Raw genomic sequence first — 12,273 nt, 5'->3', positions numbered from 1 at the left:
ACATTTTTAGATAGTCCTACCGCGCAGCAGAGAGAAGTCGCACTTGCTTCGTTCGTTGTCTTGTCGTCCAATCTGTAGGCAACTCCTTGCATGTCTCATCATAAGTGTTTTTGGCATGGCTGAGAACAACAGATGCGCCTGCGAGTGTCAGCAGATGCAACTGCTTGAGCAAAATGTTGGAGCATGCACAGTGTTGCTTCCAAAATGGAGGAGGACGAGCCGCACCGTGCTCACTCAAATCGTGATAGCCAAATTTTCAAACTGATCGCAAAATGAAGAAAAACGCTTCTGCCCCGGATACTTTGCAGCAAAAACTGTAATCAGTTCAGTCCGAGAAAGCGTGCAGAATGACAAAATCCGTCTGAAGAAAGTTAGTTAGTGAGTCAGACAAAATTGCGGTATATTGCAATACATTTAAAAATAAACCAAACGGTTTTAGAGGTTCAAACTTAGCACACATAGACAAGAAAGCAGGAAACTTCAGCAATGCTACTCGTTTTTTGCAGTGTGCTTCTGAGCCAAGATAGAAGAGGCATAACTGAGCTTATGTATTGACACTGCCAGCCATTCCTAGCACTCAACTAAATACTCTAATTAAACTACATATGCAAATGCCACTAAACTAAACTACGTACATACAAGCAGGTCCAGGTTAATTTAGAAACAAATGTTGGGACACAAGTTTGAATGCCTTCAGAGACTTACACCCCACAAGAACACTAGGCAGACTCTTTAAGGAATTTGTTCTCAGACATGGAACAAATAGACAATCATTATTCCTTGCGACTCTGTCACACAAGAAAATTCTTGTAGTAAACAATTTCTAATTGGCTTCCATAATTCATTTGCGTTGGTGCTCTGAATGGATGCTACATACAAATCATTACTCCTACAAAAGACTATCAGGACTATTACAACAGAAAAAGAGGTAATCAATCATAGTTCAGGCTACTGTTGACTTAGTATTGTTGAGAGCCGTAGAAACTGGTCAGTCGGTCCAGTTTTGGCCAGACCATCTTCCAATAACTACTTCTGCCAGTTGATGTGATTAAATAACATATTTATAGTTTGTACAAAGTAGATTATCTTGACTCAATTGCTATTTACACTGCCCTGAAGGTGGCGTAGAAGGTCATTGTGTAGCCACGTGTTACAGTAATCGTTGGTAAACAAGACTAATTACTCAACAGGCTAAGCTGTTGATACAAGTATGCTGGAAGACTGCTCTCTTGGTGCGTCTATCGTTGGACCACACCCTCTTAGCTCGAAATGCTTCCTACGGGCCTGTTGTTTCAGTAATGTTTGCACTAATTGAACAGACAAAGTTTATGATGAATGAGTAAATAAAAAGGGAGTCCTCATTGTTTATGAAAGCCGAAGCTGGGACCTTGTTTCCTCGTGTAACATTCAACGTTAACAGAACTAGGTTACCATTGGTTATGCTGGGTGATTCTACTTACTCACTAATGTCATGGTTAATAAAGCTGTTTCCCAACTGGAAAGTATTTCAGCAGATGAATAATAGTTCAAGTAGAAATGAAACCATTCTAGAATGACAGTAGAGAATGCATTTGGGTGTCTGAAAGGCAGATGGAAATCAAATAAATAGATAGATAGATTTGTTTCATTCTTTAAATATAATTATAATTTTTAAATTTGATAATACTCTTAAACTATATGAAAAGGGTCTCAATGTAATCAGATCAAATGAGGATAACCATACCCTGACACCTGTTGGTTTACCAATGACAGCTATGCAGTGAAAGCAGATAACCTTTGAGTTTGGTCAGTTGATGTAAGCCAAAATAGCGAGGTCCGGTGATCAAGGGAGTTCGCGGAAAGTATTCCTGCGTACGGATGAGTGTTTCATAAACTGTTAGAACATGATCGACAAAAAAACCACTGCCTCTAACGCCAAAGAATCTCACAAAACACCATTCTCTCGAATGTTGCCGGATGGAAATAAATCGCATGAAAAAGTCAGTCTCTAGACAGTCTGAAAGTAGCACAACGGTTTCCACTATTCTTGGAGCAACTGAAACAACAGATACCATTTCCGGGAACGTGATTGCATCAGTAAGGCTCACGTGATCTGATGGTGTGCAAAAACTCTTCACTTGACAGACGAAATTCTTGAAATGGCCGTGTCAGTTTTTATAATTTTAAACGTTCTTAACATACATCTGTTGGGTTGCTCTGAGATAGCACCCAGATACCCAACTTGCTTAGTATGAATTTCCCATTAGTGAGCAAAGGCGGAGCCAGCAGCCTAGCGCCTATCTCCAAAATGCTCCTTTAAAGGTTTACCACTATAAGGAAACCTATCAAGGCCTCCACAAATGGAATGACCTCATATCCCGAAGCAAGACAAAGTCACTTCTTACAGCCAGCAAAATCATTGTAAATATAGGCCGTGTTCTAAGAAATTTTGGAAACATTGGGAAAATGCACATGGAGAATCAGGATGGACTGCCTTTCACATCCCAACCAACATTGCCCACTATCAGCCACCGAGGGTGGCTCATACCTATCACTTTCCAAAGTAGTGCACGTAACCGGGTGATCATGAATTTCAAACACAGACAATGGTGGTCCCATCGTGCAAGCACACTTCCCAGTCAAGCCTGATGCACGACGACCCAGCAAATACCCCCAAAACAATGAGCAGAGTGCAAAATAACGGCTGGACATTGAAGGTTTACCAACCAAAATGTTCATTTGTCCATTCATGGGTTCCTGTGGACAAATATAATGTTTGCAAACTCTAGCTCTGCTTTCATCACCACACAGTAATCAGCACATGAGAACAATATTCAGTGTGCAGCCTCGATGAAGACACCATTAACGTTGGTGGTACCTCATTTGTGATACAACCATATGATCCATTCGTGACTGTTGGACTGAGATCATGTCTCCATTAACAAAAATTCATACATACACACTCCGGTTGTTGACAGAGACAACACAAATCCTGGGTAGCCTGCTCGCTGCATACGCATGATCAAATCACATCTAAAGTTGCAGCTATTTGCTAGCTGATTTGCCCATTCTTTGCCAAAGCAAAATAACACAAATTTCTGCCTATAAGCAGTAATTAGGCAAAGAGACAACACAAACTCCTGAATAATTTGTTCCCCGTCTATGTGACTAAGTCTCGTCTTATCTTACAGCTATGTTGACAGTCCCATAGCACATCGTCACTTCGAAGACGTTGCTGCTATTCCAGAGGGTGTATCGAATGTGACGACTATCTAACGCGCAAAGACGAGTAAACAAAGGTAGCTGTATTTTAAGAACCTGGATATAGTCAAAAATATTGCTTTCGGTAAGAAACTACATGCTCCCATGCATAACATCCAAGATCTCGAATAGGCATTTTAAAATTTGGTGGAGATCCCATGCGCCGTTCTAGAGAAATTCAAGCGCAAGTGGAGGCTGGTTCGATTGGCAAGAAATCGCGTCATCGCAAAAGAACTCTGGAAGACGACGACACCTTCTGTCAACCTCGATTAATTCAGCGTGGACAAGAAAAATTTAGTGGCACTGCTACTTGCCATTTTAAAGATTCTTTCTTACATATGAACACACACACAGCTCTCCTTTGCACATATAGATAGTATGTTTACCTTCAACAGCCCATAATTGACACTGGCAATTAGCAAGATGAGTGTTTGGCTCAACATTTGGAAGCTGTACAAATGAATATAAAGATGTCAGTAATACATGTTAGTCCTCTATCATCACAACCAATTACTTCAGTGAAGAGATAAGAAATTGCTGCATTCTTCATCAGTCTTTCAACTACCTGAAGCAACAACATGTAATGTTAGGTATATCCAAGTAGAAAGACCCACATAGCATGTTACCATACTATTGTGCTTAGACAGGGTTTAGCAAATTACCATCTACCAATATGCAACAAAGATAGCATGGCAGTATGGTGTCAGGCATAGTGCCATAATGTCTAGTATGCCAAGGAAAACTGTCCACACAATGTTTTGACGTTCAAGACTATACTGGAATAATGATTCAACCCTAAATGTGAACTAAATAATGATGAGCACTGGCAAGAGTCAGTAGCCCATGACGAGAAGTCCTATACCATTCAGTAAAAATTAGTAATTTCCGAATACAATAAACTGGGTAAATCATGTGAAAGACTGCTGTCTAGATATTCCAGTTAACAATGTTTACACCAGCATTCAGTTGCACCCCAAATACTGCAGTGTCTGATTGACTCTGCTCACATACTGGTATGTAAATTAAAGCTAGCATATAATAGATTTAGTAGAATGCAACAACACTCGATAAACCTGGAGTACTTGAAGCATAGGTATGACAGTTCTCAGAACCAATTTTAGAAACATAGCACATAAGAAAAGGACTCAGACATGCAATGCTTCATCAAAAGACCTACACAACCATTACTTAGACTAATGGCTGACTTGAACAACTACATCGTTAAAGAGATGAAATGCAAAATTAAATATATGTTTATTAATATAATGTTAATAGTAGTAATATAAGTGCACAAATGCTTATTGTGAAATCTTTGGTTAAGTACTTTAGCAGTGAAAACCACGCTTGTGACATCTGGTATGGCTGATTTAGGGCATGGGTGTACTGTACTAACTATAACATATATAACATTCAACAGAAGTCATTTAAACAGAGAAAAGAATTCTGAGATAGTTTAGTCTGACCTAGTGTTGCATCAGTCAATTTTTGGTTAGTTGGAAGTTGTTCAAAATATAGCCAATGAAAAAGGCATTATAATGATCCAGTAACCAATAAGAAAAGTGCTGGTCTTCTCATAGCTTGACAACCAATGACACACAAACAAAAAACAATTTCACAACTGCTAGTAAGCATGACAGCAATATCTTCTTGACAACTTTATGCAGGTTCCCCAAGCACCTGCATGTGCTGCCAAGTGGCTGTACACAGAGTACAAAGACTACATAAATTGTTAGTCTTTTGTCATTATCAAGCTCACTGTTACCCTACAATAGCCATTTGGAATATGCACTAAAGATATAAAAGGTGTAGGTATACAGCTAACATCATCCATCTCCCATGATACAATTGTACTTGATAAAATAATGCTGTTCAAAAACAAGTTGCAGTTCTAAACACAATCAATTTTAAATGTTCACAAGAGACGTTTTGAGGCAAGGATAAATACTGACAACAGCGCAACTGTAGGCCTTAGGACATTCACCTCCAACACTTAGCTTCAGTGTTTTCAAAACATTTACCTGTGCAAGGCTGCAACTATACGCAACTAAACCAATGTTTTATCAAGCATGCATAATACAACTTGACAGAAGCAAAGAGCAACAACACTAGAAGTAGCAACCTGCTAAGAAATAGTCTAAACTCATGAGATCAAACTTCATACGTGTTTAGGAAACGTGATTGTACAGAAGAGCAGCCACTTATCTGCACTAGGTTAAAACATCAGAATTGCTAAACAAGACAAATAAAAATGCCAATTCTGTCAGTTTGACTCCTGCTCATTTCATAACTTGGCTTCAAACCACCATTCAAGATGTTAATCTTAATATATAAGCTCAAATTGTCTGTGTGCTGAGCATGCATGCATGCGTGCGTGTGTGTGTGTGTGTGTGTGTGTGTGTGTGTGTGTGTGTGTGTGTGTGTGTGTGTTTGCAATATGCGGCCACATCTTTTGTCTGAACAAAACAAAAATTGGCACCAGCAGGGAAAGGTTTGTGTAAAAAATAATTCGTATGGTCCCCTCTCAAGGGGTCGTCCTGGGTAAAATTTCTTGATGACGCAAATGCTAGTCGTGCGTAGACTGTACGTGTCATCACCCTTTGCAATTCTTTGAGCAATCAAAGATTTATTGCCAATTGTAGCTACTCTTCTAGGACTTTGGTTTCTCGACACAGCAGTGAAAACTGCTCACTGTATCTGACCACCATAAACAAAAACAGTACTTTAATTGCTGCCTAACGCATAAAACTGAGCACTTGGCTGATACTGAATGGATTCTTGAAAAATTCTGCAAACAATAAATGAGTAAGACTTTCTCTGTAAGTGCACATGCTCATAACATCTGATACTGTTAAAGCGTTACATAGAAACTCATTTAGAGCCATAACTAAAGCCAAATTGTCTTCATCATACAATAAACTGTCTCCAAAAACTACCACCCCCATAACACAGAAATATTATTGCGTTTGCAATCACCTAAGGTTAGTGGTTACAGAGCCAGTAGTAAACCCAAAGCAAATAACAAGAAATTGCTACATATCAGAGAGCACAAAAGTACTATAAACAGGAAGCCACTGCCAGTCTCAAGTTGGTTTGGCAAAGACATTAAAATTGCCAGGGTTGTCAAGCTATTGATGAAGAAAGAGTAGTCATGTGAGTCACGGTCTTTCCACTGATACAGCAATTTCTTCATCACTATATAGTTGGAGACTAGTACGTTACAGAAAAGTGATAGCCATGAACGATGCTGTCAAATCACAAACTCCTCCATGACACAACCACTTACCTAGTGGGTGAGGAATATGGTACATGCATGCCCTGAAATACGAATTTCAAAGTAATCGAACACTCAGAGCTGTAGCTGCCATTTTTGTCAAAGTTTTTGTAATGACAAATGGCCATGCATAACAATTATCAAACAACGATGTCCAACTGCCAAATTAAAATCTGTCAATATGCATTTTCAGTTATTTTTAGTAACCCAGCAAACTAAATTTCCGCCTCTGTTTCATCTTATGCAGTATTCTAAATTATTGATATTAAATATGATAAAATTTCTTTACTGCCAGAATACCGAAATACATTTGTGCCACTATGCTGCTACAAACTGGATAAACGATTAGTCCAAGACTCCCTCACAAAATATTCCATTAATCTCTTACACAGACAATCTTATTAACAGGACATTAAAACTTTTATTCACATGATGCCTTGCTGTGTCTTGGACATAATGATGCTTCATTGTGTTAACCAAAAAAGCAGTGCCAGGCATGCTCGTTTCCAGCTACAAAAGTAGCAAAGCCTTCCACAGTCTTGAAACTCTTGATCAGATGATACAGTACATCAAGAGTTTCATTGAATGAGTATGTTAGAAACTGTCTTTGCATCAACTCTTGATCAATTATGTGTTGAAATAACATGCACATATTCTTCAAAACAGAATCCATTAAGTGCATGATATTTCTCCACAAAACAGTCACTGATAACCATTATACAATAAACTAATTACCTGGACGCATTATAATTCTATAATTTGTCTGGGGACACAATTTTCCTCATCACCACAGCAAAGCAAACTGTCTGCATGGCAATCAGAGACGCATAACAGATTGACTAATGAAGGTAAGAAGTCAAATCAAAACTACACTATCTCCAGACCCACACAATGTGTTTGATCAATAACCACAAAGGCGCCATCCCAAGTCTCATGCTCCCTAAGCCAGCACAAGCACACATAATTTCTTACACTTCTTGCAACATTCTTGAATGCCAGCAGCTTGTTAACATAAACCTAGACAGCAATACAAGTGAACATAACACATAAACATTGAAGCACCATATCCATCTGTGTAAGCACTGAAGTATATTATTAAACAGTAATAGTTGGCAAGCACATTTGCTACTAGCAAATAGCTCCAAGATGACAGTCTATTTGAGCAAGTGCAGTCATGATATTTCTTATCACTAAAATTTCTACATCTTTAATATCAAAATTCAAAAACATACGAAAGTTGTTCTTTTTACAAGCTATGTTTCTGAAAATAAACTTACCCAATTGCCTCTTTGTTAAAACAGACAGTAAAAGTTAATTAGCAAAATTAACATCATTGTAAAAGACAAGTAAGAGTATTTAGTTAACTAATAACTTCTTTCCTTGTTAACTGCCACTAGTACAATAGCATCAGATAATAGCTTGAACAGTATCTATTGATCATTCTCTATCTCTGTTTTCTTCATATTCCTGAAGTGTAGTCATGTTCATCAGTGCTCATGACATTGAGTCTTCATTAATTAATCAGTGTTACTGAAAATGGTAAGTATAAAGTATAGTAGACATTCTTCTGACTAGATACACTTAGCAGCACGTATTAGTTTGTAAGTAATTAGCCTCTTATGTCAAAATTGACACCCTGAGCAATATGACAAAAGCATGTTTAATTGGGGCGAGACCCTTCCTATGTGTACAGTACTGTGTTGAGATGAGTGTCAGTGTACAACCGACCGAAAAAGACGTTGATTTTGAGCCAATTACAAACATGATAGTTTGTGATGTTACAATGCAGGAGTAAGTGTAATAGCTGTATAGTTGCCCAGGTTGCTTCGCACCATTCCCACGAGACTAATACGAGAATGTGCAAACAGGCCCAAGCTCCTAAAGATGGCTTGACGACTGCAGCCAAAATGCAACTACATGTGAGAACACATCGCTTTGCAAAGAAATTTACGTTAGCCCTATATCTAATACATGCAAGTTCTCTGCAGTAGCAAATCACTGAGTTTCATGTCTGAGGCTTGCCCCAACAATGCTTTCCATTTTAACTAGTATGCATGAATTAATCCCCAATGTGTTCCAAATTGGTCAGATGCTTATTTGAGTAGTTACAGTTTAAGGCATGCTAACATGTCTTTGACTTGCTCGGTTAGAAATATTGGTAAGTTGGTGTGAAGCTTGTTGTCTTCCCATTCCTGAAAGGCCATGGGATACTAAACACAAAAACTACAGTGTTACAGATTTGCTCTTGCCAAAATGAAAACACTGCACCAGTAGAAGCAGACCAAAGCTCAGTGTCATGATGCCCGAGATTCCTTCTATACATCAACAGCCCAGGCACACTGGGCAAAGGCATATCATTCCAATCCCTTTGGCAACGACCTATAAAAGAGCAGCGACATTACAAAACACAAAGGTTGAAACAATTACGCCACTATCTGCTCCTGTCTAAAAGTCCATTAAATTACTATATCAAGCATGGTTTTCCTTAAGCATAATCTCTAAACTAAAATTTTTAGTACTGTAAGCCCAAAAATAAGTAACAAGTACCTGGTAAATCAATGGTCAAGCTAACCATTAAAACACCACTACATATTTACATATTTACATACTTAATAATTACATTGACTATGATATTTACAACCGCATATATTTCATTATTTTATCAGCGCATTAGAGAAAAGAAAAATGGCATATTACTATCAAAACAGATTTTTACATGGAAACTCAGCGCTTGCAACGGAGCAGGTCCACGACTACTCAAATTTGCCACAGACAAACTTACACAGAATGTTTACAAGGCATAGTATAAGGCCACCTTGCAGTGTTAGACACGATGTTTGTAGCTGAGCATGCTTATTACCATCAAAATGGTGTTGTTTACTGCATATCAACAAAAGAATGCAGTACTAAGTTTGACATAGGATGATTGCCAGTGATTGGTATCACCTCCTTGAAGGAGGTGCACTCCTGGATGCAAGACAGAATCACCTGCATGCAACATACAAACAGCAAGACTTGTTCAGAGTTACAAAGGCTAGTCACATTGGATCAGGTGCACAAGTGCAGTGCCTACTGTCAAAACATTGGCAGTTTGTTACTAGATGTCAGTTTATGCCGTGAGGAGACCGAGTCATGTTCACGTAGTCGATTAGACGCATTATACTGCTCAACACAAGACTTTCATAACATATACACTAGCCGCTAAATCCCAAGACTACCCAATCATTCCAATATCGGTTACTCGTATGTGACGGTCTTATACGTTATGCAATCTATATTTATCTAGATACACTTAAGGCTGGTTCACAATATGCGACAAAGAGCAATCTGTTCCGTTCTGTCAAACCACATCAAAGGTGCCACTCGAGACGTATGACGAACGGATTGCTTGATGGAGCATTGACGGACCGCAAAAGGAACTGATTGGGTACTGTTACCCAATCAGCAAAGCGCACAAGGAGGAGGATGTAATCATGCAGCACGGAAATGGTAATTACCAGAACGGAACGTACACGTATTGTGAACACGATGGAGAGCTGTCCGTCACAATCCATCACAGTCTGCCACGTCTCCGTCACATATTGTGAACCAGCCTTTACACTACATCCCCATTTCAAAGGTAAGTCTCTCTGAAGGTTTACTAATTCTACCTGATCTAGTTCTTAATAGAGTTACTGCTTGAGAGGTCTCCTTGCGTGCAGGTGAAACTCTGTCGTCTTGGTCCCTTCTACTTTCTTGTTTTCTTGATTGATGGTGTCTTTGTTTTGCTTATCCCTATCTCCGTCGTTCTGGGTTTCTATGCTTTCCTTTTCCACATTCACATGACGTCGGTTTCTTTGGAAGTTCCCTTCTGGGGTACTCACTACATAAGATCTTGGTGATACTTCAGACGATACATTTCCCCACATTCATTTTTCTCTTACCCACACCATCTCTCCTTTCTGTAATTTTGGTAATGGTCTTGCTGCGTGCTTCCTGTCGTAATTCTCTTTCTGTTGTTGTCAACATTGATTTTCCCTCTTTGAAGACTGGCTTGGTTTGGAATGTTTGACTTTTGTCGTCTGACGGGATTGGTATCGTCGTTCGCAATCTTTGACTCATTAGCAATTCTGAAGGGCTGTACCCATTACTCAGAGGCGTTGCTCTGTATTCTAGAAGTGTTAGATTTGGATCTTTACATTTCTACAGAATGTTCTTGACTATCTGGACTGCGCGCTCTGCCTCCCCATTAGACTGAGAGAATTTAGGGCTTGATGTCACATGATTAAATCCAGTCTCTAGGAAATTGGTTGAACTCTTCCAAAGTATATTCTATTCGATAACGTGAGAAGTAATCTATACCGACAATATACTGTTTACCTGGACTTCAAGAGCACTGACAGGGCAAAGACTGCTCCCTTTTCATGCTGTTTCTAGTGGTAACTTTCCTCTTGGTCTTTGTCGTAACGGACTAGATGGCAATGTCAAGGCAGAGAGAAGACTAATGAGATGAGATGCAAGAACTTGCATTTGCTCTTGGAGACTAGACAGTGACAATTTGCTCATGGACTGGGCAGAGACTGGGTTTTGTGACCTCAGCAAAGCTCCATTTCTCTTTATCAGTGCAGCACTGACTTGATCCCATGGAATACTGATATCTGTATGTTGCAGCATAGTTGTGAGAGTGGCACTGATTCTGCCTTATCAAAACTACTCAAATATTGTGGCACTAGGTAAGATTTCGGCAGTAGTTAGCTAATATTACTTGCTGGGGTCACAACATTGATATATAAGTATGTAAGTCTTGTCAGGTGGTGGGTATTGTGACAGATTATTGCACAACATCCGACGAGTGAGGCTGTGACGTCAGCCTATTCTCTGTTTGCGTTCACTGTGTATTTACAAAAACCGCTATAACTCCTGTGTCCTTTGTCGGTAAGCAACGATCTTGGCATCATTCAAAAGCGCAAGAGCCCAGATTTCTTCTAGACGCTAAACATAGCATGTAAATAAGACACACCCAGGAGAATAAGGTTTTTGCATATCAGAGACCATTAGTCTATTAGAAATTATGATTAGGATATGATTACAGATAAGTGGTCACAAAAGCAGATGCCATGTCAATTACTTCATTACTATTAATTACTCTAGTGAAAAGCTTCATGCGTTCAGCATTGCTTGGTCGTGTTCTTCTGGGCTTGGCTGGTCAATGGAACATCACTATCAACTTCCGTCACTTCGTAGTCGTCGTCTATCTCATTTGTGATGTTATAGCTCTTCCACAATGTCTTTCCTGCATCCCGCCTTTTTTTCTAGAAATTTTCTTCTTTTTTCTACGTGTTTTGCAGGTATTGTAAGTCACTGTAAAATACGTCCATGTCAATAACAGTAAATCCGCAGTCACAGTAAACAAGCTATTGATGTCATAATCACTTAGTAGGCAATTAGTTAAGTGTTTCTAAACCAACACAAGTGCTTCATTACGTAGTTCCAGATTCACAGTGAACGCAAACAGAGAGTAGTTATGTGACGCTCAAGCACTGCACGGAGAAGCAAGGCAAATGCCTGGGGACGAGGCTACACCGATGGTGCTAGCCAGTTGACAACAATATTCATCAAAAGGTTGGCTTCACAACTTTCAGGAAGAACGACACAAATTACAGCACCACAATCTGTTGGATGCTCAAGCACTGCACGGAGGAGCGAGGCAAATGCCTGGGGATGAGGCTACACTGCTGGTGCCAGCCAGTTGACAACATATTCATCAAAAGATTGGCTTCACA

The 12,273-nt window shown here is 39.4% G+C and overlaps 1 protein-coding gene across 3 annotated transcripts in view; it reads right to left on the bottom strand.

Annotated features, from left to right (window-relative positions):
- LOC134189597 (nucleoporin NDC1-like) overlaps positions 1-12,273 on the bottom strand; it is a 42,112-nt gene that overhangs the window by 4,718 nt on the left and 25,121 nt on the right. For all 3 annotated transcript variants that reach the window (XR_009971513.1, XM_062657917.1, XM_062657918.1), the window contains exons 12-16: positions 8,780-8,890; positions 8,639-8,721; positions 7,484-7,528; positions 3,755-3,805; positions 3,627-3,690 (exon numbers count right to left, since the gene is read on the bottom strand). Coding sequence is in view for 2 of the 3 variants with exons in the window: in XM_062657917.1 (XP_062513901.1) it covers positions 3,627-3,690; positions 3,755-3,805; positions 7,484-7,528; positions 8,639-8,721; positions 8,780-8,890 (354 nt within the window). In the remaining variant the exon portion in view is untranslated. The remainder of the gene's footprint in view (positions 1-3,626; positions 3,691-3,754; positions 3,806-7,483; positions 7,529-8,638; positions 8,722-8,779; positions 8,891-12,273) is intronic.

The sequence above is a fragment of the Corticium candelabrum genome, chromosome 14, assembly GCF_963422355.1.
Source record: "Corticium candelabrum chromosome 14, ooCorCand1.1, whole genome shotgun sequence".
NCBI classification, from domain to species: Eukaryota; Metazoa; Porifera; class Homoscleromorpha; order Homosclerophorida; family Plakinidae; genus Corticium; species Corticium candelabrum.
The sequence above is the reverse complement of the archived record's forward strand: the minus strand, read 5'-3'. Positions and strand labels throughout refer to the sequence as shown.